Source organism: Salvia hispanica, chromosome 2 (genome assembly GCF_023119035.1).
Source record: "Salvia hispanica cultivar TCC Black 2014 chromosome 2, UniMelb_Shisp_WGS_1.0, whole genome shotgun sequence".
NCBI lineage: Eukaryota > Viridiplantae > Streptophyta > Magnoliopsida > Lamiales > Lamiaceae > Salvia > Salvia hispanica.
The window spans coordinates 31,599,082-31,620,936 of NC_062966.1; the positions used below are offsets into that span (position 1 = coordinate 31,599,082).

Genomic DNA, 21,855 nt, shown 5'->3' on the forward strand with positions numbered 1-21,855 from the left:
TTTTTAGTAAAATACTATAGTTAATTAATACTTTATCCGGTCTAATTAAACAATATACAGAATTACAGATGATAAAGTCTAAATCATTGATTCTATTACTAAGAAAATTAATGCACAAATAATAAAGCGCAATTTAATCGGTAAAACACGTCTATTTCATCTCACGTACGGTAAAGGTTCCTTTCCATGCCCTATTGCCGAATAAGATAAACTGGAAAATGATGCACGATTCTCAAGTTTTTGGATTTTTGAAAAAAATGCATATTAATATTTCCTTAATAGAAGCTCTATACCAGATGCCTACATATGTCAAGTTTATGAAAAAGAATTGGATCCGTTATGAAATTATGCCGGCGATATCTTAGTTGGTTACAAGCATAGCAAATCGATTGTACTACCTATTAAACCCAAATTTCTATCACCAAGAAATTAAAACAGCTTGAGAAATTGAAATCCTTATAAAGTGAATGCAATTATAAATTCTATTGGAGTTATGGGTCCATTCATACATTATACTATTTAGAGAGTAATGGGCCCATAGACTTTATAGTTTGGAGTGAACTACAAAAATAGTTCCTAGACTATGGGTTTATCTCGTCCATAGTCCCTGTACTAAGGGTTTATCTCGAAATTGGTCCTTTTGGGAGTGCTCAAATTCATAACCCAATTAATGTCAAATATCCACGTTGATCTTGTCCATTTATTTTATCAATCCAACGGATCATATGGCTCTCTTTTATTTGTTTTTAAATAGGTATTAAAATCAAAAAAGGGTAAGAATGGCATATGATATTTGATTCGGTTACTACCATTCCATGATTCACGCCACTTCATGATTTTATTCTCTCCCCTTTAATTGAAAGCAAATCATTTTGGGAAAAATAATTTTTGTCTTGAGATTTGTTTTTTTCGTTAACTTAATCTCCACGCCGTCCTTCATCATCTAGTAAGAATCTTTGCGCCGTGATTCATCAATGGAAGATTGTATTTTAGTCATGATAGTTGATTATGAAATGTTTAGAACGTCTCGGAGGCCATGGAAGATTAATCAATTTTTTATGAATCACAATAGGAAGATTGTATTTTAGTCATAATACAATCAATTTTTAGAACTTAATCAAAAAAATTTCCCGAACTCTAATTTGCTATTATCAACAATAGAAGATTGTAAGTATATTTTATGCCTCCGACAGAAATCCACCATGGTCACTCCCTCCGTCACGCCGGCGTCGCTCCGAAGAAGAAGAAGTTGAAGGCTATATTGTTTCTTTCGAGTGAAATTCGGCTAATAGAAATGAGCTTATACTTGTAGAAATTATTATTGATGAGGTCTATGCAAGCTAGCTATATGTTTACCATTTTTACAGAAACTGAGGAAAAATAAGTAAAATTGGGGGAGAAAGAGATGGAGCGAAAGATAAATTTAACGGAAGAGAGAGAGAGAGAGAGTGCATAATGTTTCTTCAGAGTACTATATTTCACAAACGTATTAAAATATAATTATGTTGAAAGCGCATAATGTTGCAGCACCAACTGAATAATGTATATAACAACAACACGAAGATGTATCCTGTTTACATTATTGCTTTTATTATCATACATTATTGTATTAAAATTAACAACATGAAGACGCATCTTGTTTACATTATTGTTTTTATTAGCATACATTATTGTATTAAAATTGTTGTAATGTACTGATTTGGCTTAATAATGTAACGTATATCACAAACACGCATTCCAAAGCTCATTCGCATGACAACAATGTTAACAAACATGCTATACATTATTCTCAGTTGCCTACTGGATAATGTATCACTAAATGGTACATAATGAAACAAAGGATATGCAAATAATGCCAGCAAACAACTTAATATGTTATTAGCTGCCTCGCTATTTCTTCCTGGAATGCGAAATCTATCTATTTAGTTCTTTGGTCCATCAGGCCATTGCCCTTTGGAAAGCCGAAAGTAAGATGCACGTCATCCTATGTGATACGAACAAACTCATCTTCTAAAACCGCTCCCTGTTGAACACAGAAAGTATCCATTGGGCCATTTCTCTTGGTATCTCTAGTATTTTGTAGTCCAAAATACCTCCAAACCCGAGCTCATGGACAACTTCAATCTGTCGGGGGATTTAGCTTTGTAATCATGTCCACGTATTCCTTTGATGTTCTTTGGAAATACAATACATCTTCTCTCTCTTTTTTGGGTGAACCCCGTCCCCTGCATCATCTTCCTCCATCTTCGCTTCCTACTCTTTCATCTCGTTTCGGTATTGTTTAGCGGCTGCTATGGGAATGAAATCATCCCAAGAATCATCATCAATGTCAACTACTCTTGCCCTCTTAGACCCTATATATAAGTACATAAAACATGGACGATTACAATATGTATTACAATATAATTAGCTTATAACACATAATTTTGCATCACCAATTGAATAATGTATATAGATTTGTGTATAAAGACTGTTTTAATGTATTGATTGGGTCTATAATGTAACGTAATCAAGACTACAATTTTCATTCTACATTCAGATAATGTAACAAGTATTTATCAATAATGTAAATAAATTTGATAATGTATCATGACTATATGTTAGTAACAGCAAGAAGAGTTACAACCCTTACCACATCTGTGGGTTTTCGAAATGGCCTTAAATGATCGCATACTAAATTACATATTAAGTTACATTGTTGATAAATCTAGAATACATTATTTTGTTATACATGTGGATAATGTTACAGGAACTCGTCAATAATGTAAACAAAAACATAGCTACATGTTACCTTCTATGGGTTTCGAAATGGCCTTGAATGGTCGCCCTCTTTTTACCACGTTCTACCTTATCCATCGGATATTACTGAATGACCACAACATTACAACCCGGATTAGTAGAATTCAAAATAACCCAAATCAAACAAACAAGCAAACAACCTATCCAAAGTTATACTAAACAATGTAATCACTTTTCAAAACCGAAATGTGTGCTAATACACACTGTAAGTACAATCTTTAACAACAGAAATCATACTTTATTGAAATCATAATGTAACCAAAAAATACAACCTAAAAAAATACTTTACTGAAATCATAATGTAACCAAACAATACAACCTTTGTTCTAAAAGAGTGGATTCAACCGATTCAATACTCAAAAGAGCCATTTAATTAAAGAAACGCAGTCTGTAAATTACCTCAAAAAAAATCGAAGAATGGCCGCTTCAATTTCACCGTCGCCGTGAAAAGTGGAAATGAAATCATCTGGGGTTGAATGTGTAGAGAAAAGCGTTGAATGTGTGGAGAAGTCGAACTAGGTTTTGGAGTGAATGGGCTGAAAAGGGGAGAGAAATCGAGAGTGAGGAGATGTGGGAGGTCGGTTGAAATTAAATCGCGCTCATTTCGGAACTTCTATTTTGTAAACCTATTCTTATTGTAGATGTTCCAAATATACCCCTATAATGTAAATCGGATACCATAATAATGTAACACGGAGAATCATCTAAACAACAAATCTAATCCGTCCATTTAGTTAATCCTAAGGCTATAATTAGATTGGAACTTAACACTAAAGGGTCATTTGGACCATAGTGCTCCCCTATTATATAGTAATTTATATGTATAATGTATTGACGGTTTTATTCTATAACAATTTAACTTTGATGGACAATTGCATCTTTTTCGACTAGCTTAGAGGAAAGGATCATCTACAACTTTTCCTAATACATATCCTAATCCATCCCTCACATACATAAAATATGATAATGGAGCTTATTACCACGTATGTAAAGGGTGAATTAGGAGATATATTAGGAAAGGAAAAGTTGGAGGTGATCCTCGTTGCTAACTTAGTGAACTACTACCTATTTAGCAGCTAATTTCATCGACTACATCACCCAACTAGCTAACTTGCCTTATGAATGACGCACACATCTTGCCAACACACATGTGATACATATTCTTATTCTATAGTATAATATTGAAACTTTTGCTAAAATTGTACTATACCAAACACAAACTCCATTCTATGTCCTGGAATTTTTTGTCAGGAATCTATTCCTAGAATTCAACGACAAAATAATGTATAGATCTCTTCCCAAATTGTTTGCTACCGCTATTTATTCAAAGACACAGAACGGAGTGGGGCCTCAATACATTAGGCCCATTATTCCTTTTCAGTAATGGGCTGCTTAAAATGGGCTTACAACGGCCCATAAAATCTTAAATACTCCCCTCATTTTATATTTCAACTTTATGTAATAGAAGATTAAATAATATAGTTAGACACGTAAGTAGTTATTTAGTGACATCCTTTGTCGATTCAACCCAAATCTAGGATACGTTACTTCAAATTGGTACAAGTACTATATATTTGTATGATGAAGAGAGTACATTTTTTATGGGTGAAAATAAAAAGTGGATTAATAATATACTAAAAAATAAGAGAAAAAGCTCAAAAATAGGAAGGACAATTTCCTATCCTAATCCACCGGAAAATACCGGGAAAATATTTTCCCTCCGCACACGTGTCAAAGCTTCCCACCCGTTTTGGGCGCTTATCCCATTTTGCCCCTCCCCGACATAAATATATTTTCCTTCCCCAATTTCTCTTCAAATTTTTTTCCTTTTACCGTTCCGGCCGTTGAATCTTCGATCTGCAGATACTGTTCCTTCCCCCGATTTCGGCGTGCTTTCCTGATCGGATCGCCCCTAGGGCAGGCGATTTCGAGCCCCTTGAATGATTCAAGGACTCCATATCTATATCTCCCTCGATATCTTGCGGCGGAAATATTAGGGTTTGGGTTTTGAAGAAAGGGATAAGGTTGTGTTGTATTCATTGTATCTGATTTTTTTTTATCGCTTTTATTTTTTTTATTTTCTTGTTTTTTTTTCGTTATCTGTATTTCTATTTGAAAAATTGACCGGGTAGGGTATGTGAGAGATTGATTGTCAGATAACCTAGGTTTGGTTAATCTTGATTGTGCTTTCTTTCTTTCCATTTTTGGGTAGTTTTTTTTAGGAATTCTTTGATTCTTTTGTGTATATAATAGCAGGTAGCGTTTTTTTTGATTGGTTTCATAGGTTTAGCTGATAAAAAACTGAAAAAGGTTTGGGTTCGTTACAAGAAAGGCTCAGTGAAGTTTTTGGTGCTCCGTTTTAGTTTGTCATTGAAAATCGAGGGATTTCTTGTTTGAATCTTTGTAAGAAATTCGTCTAACCCCTAATAGAGGTTGTGATAAAAGAAAAAAAAAGAAAAAAAAGAGAAAAAGAAAAAAAAAAAAGAAAAAAAAAAAAGGAAAATAGGAGGTATTCCATATACCTCTGCAAGTGAAAAATCCGCTATCTTTTGGTTGTACTTTAGATTGGAGGAGAGGGAGTGGTTGAAGGGGAGAGGTTTTGAGGTAGAGATATTGAAATGGCCTTGAACTATTCACATCGGCCTGTGTTCCCGGCTCACACTTCTGCAAAAACTTTGTGGTCACCTTTGAGGACTGTGAACGGCTGTCTTGCTGAGGGTTCTCCTGAAGTTTATGGTGAATGTTATCTAAGGCCTTGGCATCCGAGCCAAGAAGAGATGGGGGAGTGGGATTTCATTAGCCAGGATGCAGTTGGTCGCTGCTGTTCACCAGAGTCGAACTCGAGGGACATTGCTGATCGTTTACCTTCTGATCCATTTGGGATGGATATACAGACTACCTTCACAGCTCTTACGGGATGGCTTGAGGACTTGGAGGTCGATTATGGTGCGTATACTAGGAGCAATAGTCAACGATCCGACCAAGAGAATTATAATTTGTTTGCTGGGTGTTGTATGTTATATAACAATGCTCTAAATTCCCAGCCCCAGCCCTTTTCCAGCGGTGTTCAGTCCAATGAGGATGTCAATTATAGTATCCTGCCCCTTTCAAGCAGTCCTCAGGTTTATGTGAAACCTGATGAGACATTAGATGCTATCAATAATGTCGATACAGAGATGGAGAATTCATTGGATTCATACAACAATGAATTTCCTCCAGCCTGCGAAGAAAGTTGGATGATGGATTTCAGCAACGAGGGCACTAGCTACAGTTCTGAGTTGCAGTTTGGAGAAAAAGTGGAGGGTGCTGCCAAATCTGATGAAGCACCCCATGATGCTTTTAAATTTTGTCTAATGTATCTGGGGGTGAAAGACCTCTTGTCAATGGAAACAGTTTGTAGTTACTTTCGATCTGAGGTTCGAGGTGAACCTTTGTTGTGGAAGAGTATCCACATTGACCCGCCTCTGAATGAAAAGATCACGGATGACATTCTTTTTGAATTGGCTTGTAGGGCTGATGGTACCCTTCAAAGCCTGAGCTTGGTGGAGTGCCTGAAAATCACAGATGATGGCATAAAGCGTGTACTTGAAACCAATCCACGGTTAACAAAGGTTAGTGGTATTATGTAGGGTTTTGAATGCTAGTGTGTGTATGAACTTGCTTTCTTGGATCATGCGTGATGAGCAATGGTATTTTGTATTCTTAAATTTTTTAAATGCTGGAGCTAATGGAACTTCCGTAAATATGATCTTCTCCTTTTTGCTGCAAGATAAGTACTGATATGCAACTTTCGTACTGGAAAATTGGGAAGCATTTTCAGTTGTAGACTATTTTGTAGTTTTTATTATTGTATTGGAACTGAATTGTAATTGCAAGAATATTTAACTCTTGATTCTTTTGGACCATATTGTGATATTATCAAGTACTATAATCTTATACTACCTCCGTCCCCCAAAATTTGCTACACTTTGACCCGACACGGGTTTTAAGAAATGTAATGGAAAGTGAGTTGAAAAAGTTGGTGGGATGTGGGTCCTACTTTTAAAGTATTAGTTTTATAATAAAATGTGAGTAGGAATGAGATAGTGGAATATGGGGTCCACTACCAAAAATGGTAAAAGTGAAGTGCATCAAATTTTCAGGGACGGACCGAAATGGTAAACTGTGTCAAATTTTCAGGGACGGAGGTAGTAAAAGTTTTTACACAGTAAATAGTTTGAGTTGGTGGGGGTGTTAGTATGCCATGAATTGGGTCATGCTACTTACGAGTCTTCTAATTTACATGAGATCATCAGGTTTTTGTTGTAATGAAGATTGAAGATAGACAATCAACACATTTAAACTTCTTCTCATGTTGTGATAATCAATGGATGTCTGTTCCAATTCCAGTGGAGCTGTATCTTCATGCTTGTTTCTGCTTTCCCTCAAAATTATGTTTATATCATGTGTTCCATTGATGTTGTGTGCTAATTCTTGTGAGTGCAATGCAGCTATTTGTTCCTGGATGTACAAGGCTCACTGTTGAAGGGATGTTGAAAAATGTATGGACCCATAACTCTAATAAAGATGCCCCAGGTATAAAGTTCCTGAGAATCGGTGGCCTTTATGGTGTCACGCATGAACACTTCGAGGAGTTGAAGTCTCTTTTGGGTACTGATGACAACACCCTCAAGAGTCATCACAAGCCGCATATCTATCATCGAGGAAACTATTACCTTCCATATGATGATGACCGCGCAATAGATATTGAAATGTGCCCAAGATGTGAGAAATTCAAGTTGGTTTATGATTGTCCGTCAGAGGGATGTCAGGTGAAAGATAATGGATCCCAAGTCTGCAGAGCATGCACGCTGTGTATAACAAGGTGCTCACAGTGCGGCACCTGCATTAACGACAATGAGTATGAGGAGACTTTCTGTTTAGATTTGGTATGCTCAGATTGTTTCAAGCAGCTGGTTCAAGTACCAGGACGGGCTTAATGAGAAGGCTGACCCATGTGGAGACCACATGAGCATGGTTGCTTGACTGACCACGCTTATGAGGCTGTATTTGTTGCTGTTGTAGTCTCCGCCTTTGGTGCAGAACCAACATGATCCAGGTCACCCTGTGAGCTTCCACTCTTGGTTACTCATTTTCTTCTTGCTTTGATATGTCTATTGTTATGTTCGAAAAAGGGCTATTCGCCCACAAAAAAGGGAAAAAAGGAGGAAAAAATATAAAAAAAATAAAAAAATAAAAAGAGCAAAAAAGAAGGGGAAAAAGAGGAAAAGGCATCATAAAAAATACTTGTCCTTGAAGGCAGTTGGTAGTTCTAGCAAAATGGAGATCTGACCTTGTGAAGATTTTAGATATTAGTTGACATGTCAACTAAAGGCGGGAGCTTGCCTCGCCTCTATTCAGCTGATCGTGCTTTGCTTTGGAAAGCTGGATGTGTGTCCTGCTTTCTGGTCGTGCTTATGCTCCTAGCTCTTGGTAGATTGGAGATATATACTTGGTGGGGTCTGTGCTCTTGCAGGGATCGTCACATAGGTTATGGCGACATCGACGACGTCATTTTTATTTCTTCTTGTTATCAACAGCCTCTCTTGTGGAACTGAGTGTTTCTTGATTTCTATTTGTTATTTTCTTGTGCTGCTATTTGCCTCAGGAATGGTGGATAGTTTTTATCAATAAAAGTTTGCCATGATGTTTCATGGCACACTTAACTAAGTTTCATTGGCTACTGCGTTATTTCTTATTTGCTTTATTTGTTGCTTAGATTTAAGTTGATTTATGATTCCTGGGTTTGATGCATGTTTATGACAAACTCAGCCTATTTTGTGGTTTAGTCTGCTGAAGTTTATCTATTCTTGATACTTGCATTTGGCGTAGCGTAGCGTAGAGATTAATAGTTGGCGATAAAGATGTTTGTCTTGTTATTTTTTGTGTGCCGTTAATAGCTAAAGAATTAGTAGTCCACTTATGAAAGTTTATTTTAAATGGTTGTATTTTTAACCATTTGCCATAGAAGCGACATTTGTTTATTTAGTTCCATCATCAAACCGAGTGATTGTGCAGGCTTTGAGAAATTAATTAATACGTGAAATTTCATGAATTTTACCAAACAAATTTATTTAAATATTACTCCTACTATTATTCAGTAAACAAACCATTTCATCTATTTGTCAATTAAATTTTACTAATCAATAGAAATTTAAAATCATGATGTTTTTTCTTGATTATCTAACTCATAGTAAATGATTTTTCAAATTTTATTTTTGATGAATATAGTTCTCATAATTAAATTACTTTCAAAATGATTCAATCAAAAGGAATCGTTTTACACTCTACACTAATCGCGAACAATCGCTTAATTTCTCAAAAAGTAATTCACTCTCGTCATTTTCATCTACGAGATTAAATCGAGATGAGTATGAGATCCTAGTAGTATCTTATTAGTAGTAAATTTGCTACTGAATTAACTCCTGTATTTTTGGTATGTTTATCCATAGTCAGAGTATTAGGAGTAGTTACTACAATAGCACGTTGTAATTAATTAGTTTAGCTAAATCCTACTCAGGTCCATGTCAAAAAAATAGAGCAAAACCTAGAAATTGAGGTACGTATCGTCATAATGTATAATCCAAAATCGAATTGATTCATCGCAAATTCAATTTGAAGGAAAAATCCCCAAATCATAAAATCCACTAAGAAATCAAGAAAAACATGTACATGTCCGAGAAACCCCAACGGCAGCAAGAATCCGCCGTAGATTTCTACAAACCAGAAGCCGGGCCTCTCCAAAACACCGCCATGATCATCCAGCTCCCGCCCCACCACCTCCCCGACGACGGATCGCCGCCCCTCGCGGCCGAGGACGCCATCCCGGCCCCCAGCGTGGCTCCTTCCAGCCACCCCGCCGCGCCGAAGAGAAGGGCCGAGACGTGGGTGCAGGAGGAGACGAGGTCTCTCATTTCGTTCCGGAAAGAGATAGATATGCTGTTCAACACCTCGAAATCGAACAAGCACTTGTGGGATAACATTTCTTTGAAGATGAGGGAGAAAGGGTTTGATAGGTCTCCGACTATGTGTACTGATAAATGGAGGAATCTGTTGAAGGAATTCAAGAAGGTGAAGCAGAATAATCGGGATGGGAGTGGGAATGGGTCGGCTAAGATGAACTATTATAAGGAGATTGAGGAGATTTTGAGGGAGAGGGGCAGAGATGGGCCGCCTAATTGGAAGAGTTCTGAAGGCGGGAACGGTGCTGGGGCTCCCAAAGTTGATTCCTTTATGCAGTTTTCTGATAAAGGTTTGATCTTTTGAGGTTCTGCTAACATTGTTTAGTATGGTTGGTTTTGGAGTGTAGAGATGTGGAATTTGGTTTTGTTTGATGTATTTGGTATGTGTTGCTTGGATGGTTGTTTAGTATTTCTGTTGTTTTTATATGGCAGTGTGTAGGGATGTAGAGATGTGGAAGTTGGTTTTATTTGATTTTTGGTGTATGTTATTCTATTCGAAGTGGAGTTTTTTATGCATTACGTTGCAGTTGGTGGATAGGCGTGTTTTGTGTTTTGGATGTTGATGAATTCATGATTGTGTCTAGTGAAAAAGGGAGGAGTTCATGGCGTCGGTGTTTTATTTGAGATGTGTGATTTTGAGGTGTTTTGGTTTTCTATGTTTGCTAATTTTATGTGTTTGTTTGATGATTGGAGTGCTGCAGAACTTGGGTCTTGTTTAACTTTGTATGTGAAATGTAGCATGGTGTTTATATCCTTAGCCGCTTCGTGTGTTGTTTTCCCCCTGGTGTTTTTACCCTTTTCTACAGTATTTTATCAGTTAAGGACATAAAAAAGGAACTTAGTGTTTGATTACTGAATTTATCATGGATGCTTTTTAGGTATAAGTCTTGTGTCAAATGGATATGGTAAGTTGTTGGTCGTATGTGTTTTTTCATTTTCTTTTTTTACTGGCAAAGGAGCATGCACTTGCCACGTCTATCCTCTTTGCTTTTTTAAGTTTCTCTGTGGATGATCAAGATTCATGATTGTTTCCAATTCAACAGTGGCAGTAGAAGTAGGATACCAATTGAACTCGTTTGTCATGTATATCGTATTCTTTCGTACACAGAAGCCACACCATTCTTTGGGAAAACTTTGAAGTTTGGAATACTAACTTTATCATGGATGAATTTTATGGTTTGGTTGTTAGCTCCATTTGTTTGACATGAATGAGTTAGCAAATAAATTTTCTCATCCTTTTATGGCCTACTTTGTTGCTGGAATATGAATTCAACGATAAAGAAACCCTATTTAAAGAAATTGGTCCATATGTCGTGTTCATTCTTGGTATTATGAATGAAAGAAATTCAAATCTTCTTTTATAGTATCTATATTTAATTTTTGAGATGATTCTTGTATAGTTTAGCACTGAGGTGGTTATTACCTTGGGGTTCTTCTATCTGCTCGTGATTCTACTACCATATCTGATCTAGATTATTTATGAGTATTATGTTTTTTTCACTTTCCACGTGCTACATTTCACCGATAAATTCCCTTCAATCTAAATGCATTAAAGATTCCTGATTTATATGAATCTCATTAACTAGCATACATTTATGTTATTTGGCGTCTACAGGTATTGATGACGCCAGTCTTACTTTTGGGCCGGTAGAAGGTATGTTAAAAGTCTCAGTAGGTTTCACTTGCTTTCGGATTTGGTAAATCTCAGTTGAAGTTTTGTCGTCTTTTCAAGGCCGCTACCATCTGATTTTGTAGTTTTGTAGTCACGACTGATTTTTAAGCTGAAATGGTGAAAAGTATGAAGATGTATTTGTCTCATTATCGATATGTTTCATGCCTAGTTACATATAACAAAGAAACTCAGTAAACTAAAATACTACCTTTTAGGGTAGAGGTGATTTGGTTAAGTTCCGAAAAATGGGGGTATTTTTGGGTCATTACATGCTCCTTTACTGCGATTTTGATTATTCGTGTGTCGTAGATATGAGTGAGAAATTGAATTGTTTTAGCTTTCCTAATAATGTTGATGACATAAATGCTATTTTGATACAGCTAATGGCAGGTCGACTCTCAACTTAGAGCGACGTTTGGATCAAGAGGGGCACCCTCTTGCTATAACTGCTGCTGATGCTGTTGGAGCGAGTGGAGTTTCTCCGTGGAATTGGAGGGAGACGCCCGGAAGTGGTTAGTCTAACGTTGTGCTTGAAAACACAAACTTTAACCAATTATGTAATTTATGTTTTGAGTTCTTACGCAGGCGAACAGACTAATACGTATGATGGAAGGGTGATAATAGTTAAACTTGGAGAGTATACGAAGAGAATAGGGATTGATGGCAGTGCAGATGCCATCAAGGAAGCCATCAAATCTGCTTTCAGGTTAAGGACTAAACGTGCATTTTGGTTGGAAGACGAAGATAATGTGGTCAGGTCACTCGACAGAGACATGCCTCTTGGAAACTACACTCTCCACGTTGATGAAGGTAGAGAGAAGGAGACCTTTGCATAACGTTAAACCTTGTGAGATTTCTTGAATCTTGATGATGGATTCATGTTGCTGGATGCAGGGCTGACAATAAAAGTGTGCGTCTACGAGGAATCTGGGCCGATGCCGCACACTGAGGACAAAACCTTCTACACGGAGGATGATTTTCGCGACTTCCTCTCACGCCGTGGGTGGACTTATCTGAGAGAGTACAATGGATATAGGAACGTCGATAGCATGGACGAGCTGTTGCCCGGAGCTATCTACCGTGGGGCCAATTGACCGCGGTTTGTTTCTGGCATTTGCAACAATTAGGGTAAGCATGATTTGCAAGGGAAATGTGGAAATAATTCTTAAGTACAAAAATGGAATTTAGCATTGCTTTACCCTTGAAACTCTAGTGTAAATGTGGGATTTTGTTGAATTGTTGTATGATGTATATCAGTTATTAATGTCTATTCTATAATTGATGCTTGTTACTTCATTAGTGTGTCACTATGAATCTTTAGGTGATTGTTATGCTCTATAAATTGTGCGCATTCTATATGGAACATATGACATAGTACTACTTTCATCCATAAAAAATGTCCTTTTTCGGTTTTGTTATGCTCATGTCAAATAAATTATAGTGATGTTTTGGGTACAGGTCGAAATTTTTTTAAATTTTTGCTATTTTGTTTCAAGTTCGAATCTGGTATAGATTAATAAAATATTAGAGAGAAAATATAATTTGGGTATTGTTAATTGAAGTTGGGTAAATAAAGGAAAGTCGGGAAAATGGAGGGAAAAAAAAGTGGGTGGTCACCCTAAAAAAAAATTGTCCAAATCGTAGTAGTGTTTTTCTTTTTTAAAAAAAAAAATTCACTTAGCAGTGGACCGAATTAACATTATTAAATTATGATAAAAGACCAATAATATAAGTACAATATATAAAGAAAGCTTATCTTTTTAAAAGAGCATTTTTAGTTTTTTTTACAACATGTGGAATATAGGTAGGAGTATAACGTATAAAGTGATGTCAAATGTCATGCTAACAAATAATTAAAAATATTGAGAAGATATAATATTTTATTTCTATCATTCTCCTTTGAAATTAGATAATCTCACTGTAAATATTCTATCTGGTTAGTTAAATAAATAACCATGTATTTTCTTGCATAAAAAACTCTATGCTACAGATTCGATTACTGAAATATTAATAGATTTTAAATTTACACTTACCACCTCGAAATTATATTAACAAATATCGTATTTAGAGGGGAAATGGTCACATGATATAGTCTAAAAGTTTGATAAAGAAGGTTGTAGAAGCTCATTAAAACATGTCACAAAACATGTGTCCTAACCTCTATGTTATAGCTGTCACGAAATTTTATTTCCGGGTCAAATTTCTCTTCATTTTTTCTTTAATCTTCTTTTTTTCTCCACCGTTTTAACAATATATTACTCATTATAAAATTCCTCATTTGGAAAAGTACATCTAAAATTAGATGTTGTAAATTGGATGCATTCTTACAAACATTTGTTGTAAATGGAAAATTCTGACTTGTTTTCCAAGAATTAAATTGGATAATCGTAATTTATTACGTCGAATCTAAGTCTAAAAGAAGTGCTCGAATTTTCGTTTCATTTTTAAAAAGAAATAACAAAAAAGGCGGTTTTCAGCACCTTAATAAACTCTTCCTTCCTTCGCTACAACTCTCCATAACTTTCTTCTTCTCCGCTTTTCTTTCACACAGACAAACTCATTTCAAGACTCTGCTTTTATCATTTTCTTATTTTAGAATATGGGAAAGATCAAGATTGGGATTAATGGTAAGATTTTCTAGCTCAAGTTGGTATCTTTCCATTTGTTAGATGGTTTCTACATGAGCTTTTATTCTCTTGCTCTACCATTTTGCTGATTAATCTGAAAAGGGCTTTGCTAATATACAATAAAAAATGAATCTTTTTCAATTTTTTCATCAGGGTTTGGGAGGATTGGGCGTTTGGTTGCAAGAGTTGCTCTGCAAAGGGATGATGTTGAGCTCGTTGCTGTCAATGATCCATTTATCAACACTGATTACATGGTAATTTTACATGATTTTTTTTTTGCTGGGATTTATTTAACTTATTGAAATGATTGTGATTGTTTGTATATTTTATTTGTGTGTGCAGACTTACATGTTCAAGTATGATAGTGTGCATGGTCAATGGAAGCATCATGAAGTTAAGGTGAAGGATGAAAAAACCCTTCTTTTTGGTGAAAATTCTGTCAAAGTATTCCAGTGCAGGTAGTCTTTTTTTCTCAATTTTTTTTCTTTATAAATTATGTTATGTTTTTTTATCATCTTAGCTGTTGATATATTTGGATTATACTATATGTGCCATGTAGCAATGAGAAAAAGAAAAGGTTTTGGTTTTGTATGTGTTGTTGTGTAGTTACACTCAATCATACCTATGTGTAACATTGCTTTACTTATTTGGTAGTAAGAGATTTTATGTTTGTTGCTATTAACTAGGAATCCTGAGGAGATTCCATGGGCTGAAGCTGGTGCTGAGTTTGTTGTTGAATCTACTGGAGTCTTCACAGACAAAGATAAGGCTGCTGCTCACTTGAAGGTTTATCTTCTTTCTATTTTAGTGTTCGGTTTTCGGATTTGGATTATAAGTATCATTCCTGTAGTAATTCTGCAAGATGAGTATTCATCATTCCCACTCTTGCCATATTTTAGGTGCATTGGTTGATTGGTTTGTGCATAATGAATGATCTAATTTCTATGGATTCTTCATGTCCATTCTTGCTATATTTGGGTGAAATTAGTTGATTTGATTGTGTATAGTATAGTCTAGCTTCCTTGAATTCTTGGCCTTCGATTCAGCTGGTTGGTTCAATGGTTCAGTTTAGTTTCGTATTATGTTCTTAACGGGCGCCTTTGGTTGATGGATTGAAACCAGGGTGGTGCTAAGAAAGTGGTGATCTCTGCTCCAAGCAAAGATGCTCCCATGTTTGTTGTCGGAGTGAATGAGAAAGAATACAAGCCTGAGCTAAACATTGTCTCGAATGCTAGCTGCACGACTAACTGCCTTGCCCCGTTGGCCAAGGTTAGTGACAACTAGTACTTGATCTCTCCGAGATCATCCCAACAAGCTTAGCTAATTACGGTTGTGGCTTCTTGCAGGTTATCAACGACAAGTTTGGTATAGTCGAGGGCCTAATGTCCACCATCCACTCTATAACGGGTAATAAGCAGCAACTTTTCGTCTTATTGTTATTATGTTCTTGATCATGATTTGCAGTTCCTCTAATTTTCCTCGTGCGATTTGTTCAGCCACACAGAAGACGGTTGATGGTCCATCGAGCAAGGACTGGAGAGGCGGAAGGGCAGCGTCGTTCAACATCATCCCAAGCAGCACGGGTGCTGCCAAGGCTGTTGGGAAGGTGCTTCCAGCACTGAATGGGAAGCTAACGGGAATGTCGTTCCGGGTCCCAACTGTTGATGTTTCGGTCGTGGACCTGACTGTGAGGCTAGAGAAGGCGGCCACCTATGATGAGATCAAAGCTGCCATCAAGTGAGTTTGGTTGGTTTGGTTTGGGAGGAAGCAATTGACTCGAATATTGATGTGGTTTGCTTGTGTGTGGACTTGACAGGGAAGCATCAGAGAGCAAGCTGAAGGGCATATTGGGATACGTGGAAGACGATGTGGTGTCGACGGACTTCATCGGTGATAGCAGGTCGAGCATCTTCGATGCCAATGCTGGCATTGCTTTGAACAACAATTTCGTCAAACTTGTGTCCTGGTACGACAACGAATGGGGTTACAGGTAAAAATCCAATCTTTTTTGAGCTCCTACTCGTAAAATAAATACTACTTTCATCCACGTGTTAAATGTAAAATTGGTAAAAAGTAGACGACGGTAAGTAAATATGGTTGAAGTATTTTTAGTAGAAAATGAAAATCACTTTATTAAAGAAAAAAACTTACAATAAATAAATAGAGATTAATTTTGGTGGACATAGGCAGTAAAAACTTGTTATTGAAATTTTGGTTGACAAAATGTTATTGCAGTTCTCGGGTGGTCGATTTGATCGTCCACATGGCGTCAGTGGCATGATGGATATGCCAGCGTGGAAGTCTACGTGGCGGGCATTGCTTCTTACCTTTCTTACGAGCTTTTATCGTGTCGAGCTTGTACAATAAGCTGCTTAGTGGGAGCAGCAAGCTTAGCTTGTCTTGATCTTTTGTATCACGCCATTGCCTGCCATTGTTGATACTTTATTACTACTAATGAATAATGATCTCATGCTATTCTATTTCGGAGTTCACTTTATTCTTGTAAATTTAGGGTCTCACATAATACACGAAAATATAATAACTATTTGAAGTGTTGTTGACCCACCCGGTCATAGTTGGGTCGCGTTATCAGAGCATTGGCAAAGCCGTGCTCGGAGGCATGAACACATGAACACGGCCACACGGGTGTTCAATACTAAAGCACATTGCCACAAAGTGGAATCACCGGAGTTGCAAATCTTTGTCTATATGGATAAGATACTATTTCCTCTATCACACTATATTATATAAAGGAGGCATTTTTTTTAATTGTTGTTTTGCAAAAATGATAGTGAAAAGAAAATAAGTAAAAGAATAATATAAAAGTGTATATTTCTTTTATCCCTACAAGCATACTTAGAAATCACTTTATTTCAAATGTGTTACTTGCTAATTTGCATTCCACCTTAAAATTTACTCCCTCCGTCCTCCATTAAGAGTCACACTTTTCCATTTCGGTCCGTCCCCAATTAAGAGTCACCCTTCATTTTTACCATAAATAGTAAGTAGGTCTCACATTCCACTAACTTAATTCACTCACATTTTATTATAAAACCAATATAAAAAAATGGGTCCCACATTCCACAAACTTTTTCAACCAACTTTTCTTTACATTTCTTAAAACTCGTGCCCGGTCAAAGAGTGACTCCTAATAGGGGACGGAGGGAGTATTTTCTTCTATTTACATGTAAATTTTTTTGAATTGTCGATTGAGAAACGCCAATCTTGGATATATCCCCGTACAACTAGGGATTGAATTATTGAAATGTAATTTTTGATAAACTTAAAAAGCATTTTGAATTTTTTGTCGCTTAAATGTATATACGAGTTGTTAATGTGCAAAAAACGTAAAAAATTGGACACTTAACAAGATTTTCAACATAAAAAAGTGTTTTTTTCCCTTGTAATTGGGCCTATGTGGGCTTATTATTAAGCCTATAAGAACTTAGAGTTGAGTCCAACCTATGGGCCTAGAGGTTTTAGTCCAATTGCATCTACTCCCATTAATAGTCAATTTTCTAACCATAAAGTGATAATGGAATGGATATTGCCATTGCACAAGTCAACAAATAAATGGGAAAACGAAATATCACATCACTCAAGATCATGCCTATAACCCCAAAGACTAAAATATGAAATTCACATGGAATGTTCAACAATAAGTTACCTATCGTTGACGGATTATTCAGTCACAACTTAATGAAATTCATAAATCCAAATTATTTGCTTCCAAAATCTGAAAAAGTCTATTAAACATTTTCTTGCCATCTTTATATATTTGTTCTCATCTCCTATATCCTCACAAAATCTATCCAACTAGATAACCTCAAAATCATGCATAGACAATCGACTAATCAATTATAGTAGTAATGTACAGTAGTATTCACTAATAGCATATTTATGTCTCTCCTAAATCAATACTTTCCTTTTCTCTTCCGTTTTCCAAAGTATTGATTACAGTTGGATGCAAGATAGATTCTTTACCAACATATTCTATAATTCATATTGTCATTTATATTATCCTAAAATAATTGAACACGCACATATATATATTTAATAAATAATATGCACCTAATTTAGGTGAACACGAAAGGACGAGGAGAATGGATCGCCGTTGTGACAAATAAAAATAATCCTCTTAGACCGTCGGTGAATACTGAATACTATACCTATGCTCTCCTCTGTCAACCAATTTTCTAATTCCAAAGTCAATTCTATTAATTTGATTCACTCTCCATCGACTATCTACTAACTACCTAAAAGAACATCATTTTTCCACTATCCCATTTTTAAAAAGTAAATCCTATTGTATAAATCATAAATATCTGACAAATGTGCATTAATATTATGCTACTAAGACAGATCGAATTTATAATTATTAGATCAATCGTATTAAAATAATATCAGTACTAGTTGTTGAGGCATGCAAAGACATTTTTTCCAAGAAAGCGCCGATTTGCGATTGGAATTATTGTTCTGTTTCAAGAGAGAGAAACAGATGTTAATAAATTCAGTGGAGAAACAGCAGTGCAATAATAATAATTCCTACGTTTCACAAATTCAACAAAATCCAAATCATTTAATATTACAGTACAAATGTACAATCCCACCAAAAGAGAGAAGCTGGAATTTAAGTTATGATTTCTCACTTCACCTGCAAAGAATCTACATTTGCAGAAAATAGCTCTGTATTTCTCTGTCTCAACTCATACAAATAAAAATCAAATCTTGTTTACATTCTCTTCCAAATCTCAAAAATCCCATTCTTTCGATCCAATTTCCCTATAAAATCGAAATAAAAATCAAATCTTGATCATCGAATTTCAAAATGGCACCGAAATTCCTCCCTCTGAGATGGGAGAGCACCGGCGATCAATGGTGGTTCGCTTCCCCCATCGACTGCGCCGCCGCCAACGGCCACTACGACCTCGTCCGTGAGCTCCTCCACCTCGACCCCAATCTCCTCATCAAGCTCACCTCGCTCCCCCGAATCCGCCGCCTCGAATCCGTCTGGGACGACGAGTTCTCCGGCGTCTCCAAATGCCGGTCGGCCGTCGCGAGAGAACTCCTCCGCGACTGCGAGAACGGGGCCCACAATTCCCTAATCCGAGCCGGCTACGGCGGCTGGCTCCTCTACTCCGCTGCCGCGGCGGGGGATTTGGAATTTGTGAAGGAGCTCTTGGAGAGGGACAGCCTCTTGGTCTTCGGGGAAGGGGAGTATGGGATCACGGATATCTTCTACGCCGCCGCGCGCGGCGGCGCCGCGGAGGTTTTCCGGCTGATTTTCGATTCCGCGATGGCGGAGAAGGGGAGGCGCGGGGAGGTCTCGCCGGTTTTCAAGTGGGAGATGATGAATCGGGCCGTCCACGCGGCGGCGAGAGGCGGCGCCGCCGCGGTGCTGGAGGAGCTTTTGGGTGATGGTGAGGATGTTTTGGGATTTAGGGATTCGCTGGGCTCCACCGTGCTCCACGCCGCCGCCGGCCGAGGCCAAATTCAGGTGAAATCTTTGTCAAATTTTGTGTTATAGTATCATAAAATTATCAATGTTGACTAAATTAATTTGTTGAAAAATTACTGTTTTTACATAGTTTTATCAAACAATTTGAGTAATTAATAATTATAGAATTGCTTAGATTTTGTGATCTATAAAATTCTCAATCTTGAATGCATATGTTTTGCTGGTAAAAATGCAGATAGTAAAAAACTTGATATCCTCCTACGACATCATCGACTCCGAGGATGATCGAGGCAACACGGCGTTGAACGTCGCGGCCTATCGCGGCCATCTAGCCGTGATGAAGGTGCTCGTCTCGGCCTCGCCTTCGTCTGCAATGCGCACCAACAACTGCGGCGACACCTTCCTTCACATGGCGGTCGCGGGCTTCCACACGCCGAGCTTTAGGCGTGTGGACCGGCAGATGGAGCTGATGAGGGAGATAGTTGGTGGAGACCTCGTACGAATCGAAGAGATCGTCAATGTCCAAAACAACGATGGCCGAACTGCTCTGCACATGGCTGTGGTTGAGAACATTCAATCTGATGTTGTTGAGATGTTGCTTTCGGTTAGGTACATAGATGTGAACCTTGCTGATGGTGATGGGAACACTCCTCTTGATCTTCTCAAGCAACGGCCGAGATCGGCCTCGTCTGAGATCTTGATCAGGAGGCTGGTCTCGGCCGGAGGGGTGTGCGGGCGTGAGGATGGCGCGGTGAGGAGTGCTCACTTGAGGATGCGTGGGATCGGAGGAAGTCCCGGGACTTCCTTCCGGATCCCGGATGCGGAGATCGTGTTGTACACCGGGTTCGAGCACGGAGCGTACTATAGCTCCGAGCTCGTGAGCGCTGATTGTGGCTACTCGGACGAGAATTTGTCCACGCCTCGACCTAGCTCGTCCAAGCTCAAGAAATCGAGTTCTATGACTAGTGCAACGAGCCGTCTCAAGATCATGCTCCGCCGAGGCCGGCGGAGAAGTGTCGGTGTCTCGTCTCCGAGCATCGACAGTGGCTGTTCCACCGAGTCACGCGGAATCCAACGGAGCACGAAAAACTGCCCTGTTTCGCTCAGAGAGCAGTTTTCAACGCCAAGTAACAAGAGGATTCTGTCTGTGCAGGAGAGTGTTCTTAGTCCTTCCTCGAAGAAGAAATTTGGTGTAGGGTTGCCACACAATGCTCGGCAGGTGCTTCCGAAATCGAACCTCGGTTCGCCATGCAGTGCCTTGTCCCATTCGTCGTGGTCGTCTCCGGTCGTGAGTGTCGATTTTGGTAGCGCAGGGCCCTCGAGCTTGAACGAGTCCCCCTACTTCAACGAAGAACCGGTCAAGATGAAGCTGAAGAAGCGTAGCTCGTTCAACTTGGGGTTGATGAACAACTACTTCTGCTTTGGTGGTCATGGCCTCGCGATCGAGAACTCGATCAAAGCGCAAGGACGAAGAATGGAGAAACAGCGAAGTTTAGTTGATGTGGTGTAGTCAAAACTCGAGGGTCATTTCAGTCAAGAGGTCGTCCGCATCCTACGGCATAATTTAATTGGTCTCATTGGAAAGTCAGGGCTTAAACTCGAGGGTTATTTCAATCATGAGGGTTATTTCAATCATGAGGTCGTCACGTCACCAACTATAGTTAATAAGGGTCTCTCCTATTAGGCGAAGGACATAGTTTAGCTGGTGTTTTGTAGTAATTGTTACTTGGGCATGAACTCGAGATTATTCAGTCATGAAATCGTCATATATGTCACACCGACTATAGTTGTTATGCCATCCAAACACCAATATATCTTGTTTTCAAATACCCATACCATGTGTTATTTAATGAATAAATGCTTGATAAATTAATCATAAATGTTATTCCTCCATCCAGTGGATGTACTATTTCATTTTTAGTCATTTCAATTATGATTTTTCTAATTTTAGAAATATAATACTATTAATAATGGAGACTGCACTCTTGACAAATACTACTTCAACTATCTTCTCTTTTTTTCTCTTGCTTTACTTATTGTGCGTTAAAATTTGTATCTAACTAAAAATTTATACAACACTTTTTAGGCACGAATGAAGTACTTCATCCGTCTCATAAAAATGTGGGCAATTGATATGACACGGGAATTAAGACAAAATTGGTAGAGAGAGGGGAGAAGACTAGTTAAAGTGGTGTTTACTATATAGTGAGACTCACGTTGTTAGCTATTTAATAGTTGTATAAGTTGTAAATAAGTTGATGTATAAAGATACTAAATTGGGATAACTTTACAAAAATA

At 37.7% G+C, this 21,855-nt stretch overlaps 3 protein-coding genes and 1 pseudogene across 4 annotated transcripts; all 4 read left to right on the forward strand.

Moving 5' to 3' along the window:
* Positions 1–4,618: 4,618 nt before the first annotated feature.
* LOC125207027 lies at positions 4,619–8,508 on the forward strand (annotated as a pseudogene).
* An 816-nt stretch (positions 8,509–9,324) lies between these two features.
* Positions 9,325–12,768, forward strand: LOC125207028 (trihelix transcription factor GT-4-like). 2 transcript variants are annotated; one of them, XM_048106235.1, is made up of 5 exons: positions 9,338–10,090; positions 11,416–11,454; positions 11,853–11,984; positions 12,058–12,282; positions 12,367–12,768. In XM_048106235.1, the coding sequence occupies exons 1-5, from the start codon at positions 9,505–9,507 to the stop codon at positions 12,564–12,566; spliced, it is 1,182 nt and encodes a 393-aa protein (XP_047962192.1). In that variant the 5' UTR covers positions 9,338–9,504; the 3' UTR covers positions 12,567–12,768. The 2 variants fall into 2 exon arrangements, with proteins under 2 accessions (XP_047962193.1, XP_047962192.1); XM_048106236.1 differs by lacking the exon at positions 11,416–11,454 and having other exon boundaries at positions 9,325–10,090.
* Positions 12,769–13,940: 1,172 nt separating this feature from the next.
* Positions 13,941–16,579, forward strand: LOC125207086 (glyceraldehyde-3-phosphate dehydrogenase, cytosolic-like). Its single transcript, XM_048106295.1, has 9 exons — positions 13,941–14,099; positions 14,253–14,353; positions 14,442–14,557; positions 14,786–14,885; positions 15,222–15,368; positions 15,446–15,506; positions 15,596–15,836; positions 15,916–16,089; positions 16,335–16,579. Exons 1-9 carry the CDS (start codon positions 14,072–14,074, stop codon positions 16,378–16,380), a joined length of 1,014 nt encoding a protein of 337 aa, XP_047962252.1. The 5' UTR covers positions 13,941–14,071; the 3' UTR covers positions 16,381–16,579.
* A 2,061-nt stretch (positions 16,580–18,640) lies between these two features.
* LOC125208659 lies at positions 18,641–21,390 on the forward strand. Its single transcript, XM_048108312.1, has 2 exons — positions 18,641–19,596; positions 19,793–21,390. Exons 1-2 carry the CDS (start codon positions 18,928–18,930, stop codon positions 21,065–21,067), a joined length of 1,944 nt encoding a protein of 647 aa, XP_047964269.1. The 5' UTR covers positions 18,641–18,927; the 3' UTR covers positions 21,068–21,390.
* The last annotated feature ends 465 nt before the right edge of the window (positions 21,391–21,855 follow it).

Bases quoted from the DNA above. Each gene is read 5' to 3' on its own strand.
- LOC125207086 (XM_048106295.1), top strand. From the start codon at position 14,072: ATGGGAAAGATCAAGATTGGGATTAATG. The intron at 15,507-15,595 runs GTAATAAGCAGC...CGATTTGTTCAG, and splicing joins CACCATCCACTCTATAACGG to CCACACAGAAGACGGTTGAT. The intron at 16,090-16,334 runs GTAAAAATCCAA...ATGTTATTGCAG, and splicing joins GACAACGAATGGGGTTACAG to TTCTCGGGTGGTCGATTTGA.
- LOC125207028 (XM_048106235.1), top strand. From the start codon at position 9,505: ATGTACATGTCCGAGAAACCCCAACGGCAGCAAGAATCCGCCGTAGAT. The intron at 11,985-12,057 runs GTTAGTCTAACG...GTTCTTACGCAG, and splicing joins GAGGGAGACGCCCGGAAGTG to GCGAACAGACTAATACGTAT. The intron at 12,283-12,366 runs GTAGAGAGAAGG...TGCTGGATGCAG, and splicing joins CACTCTCCACGTTGATGAAG to GGCTGACAATAAAAGTGTGC.
- LOC125208659 (XM_048108312.1), top strand. From the start codon at position 18,928: ATGGCACCGAAATTCCTCCCTCTGAGATGGGAGAGCACCGGCGATCAA. The intron at 19,597-19,792 runs GTGAAATCTTTG...GTAAAAATGCAG, and splicing joins CCGGCCGAGGCCAAATTCAG to ATAGTAAAAAACTTGATATC.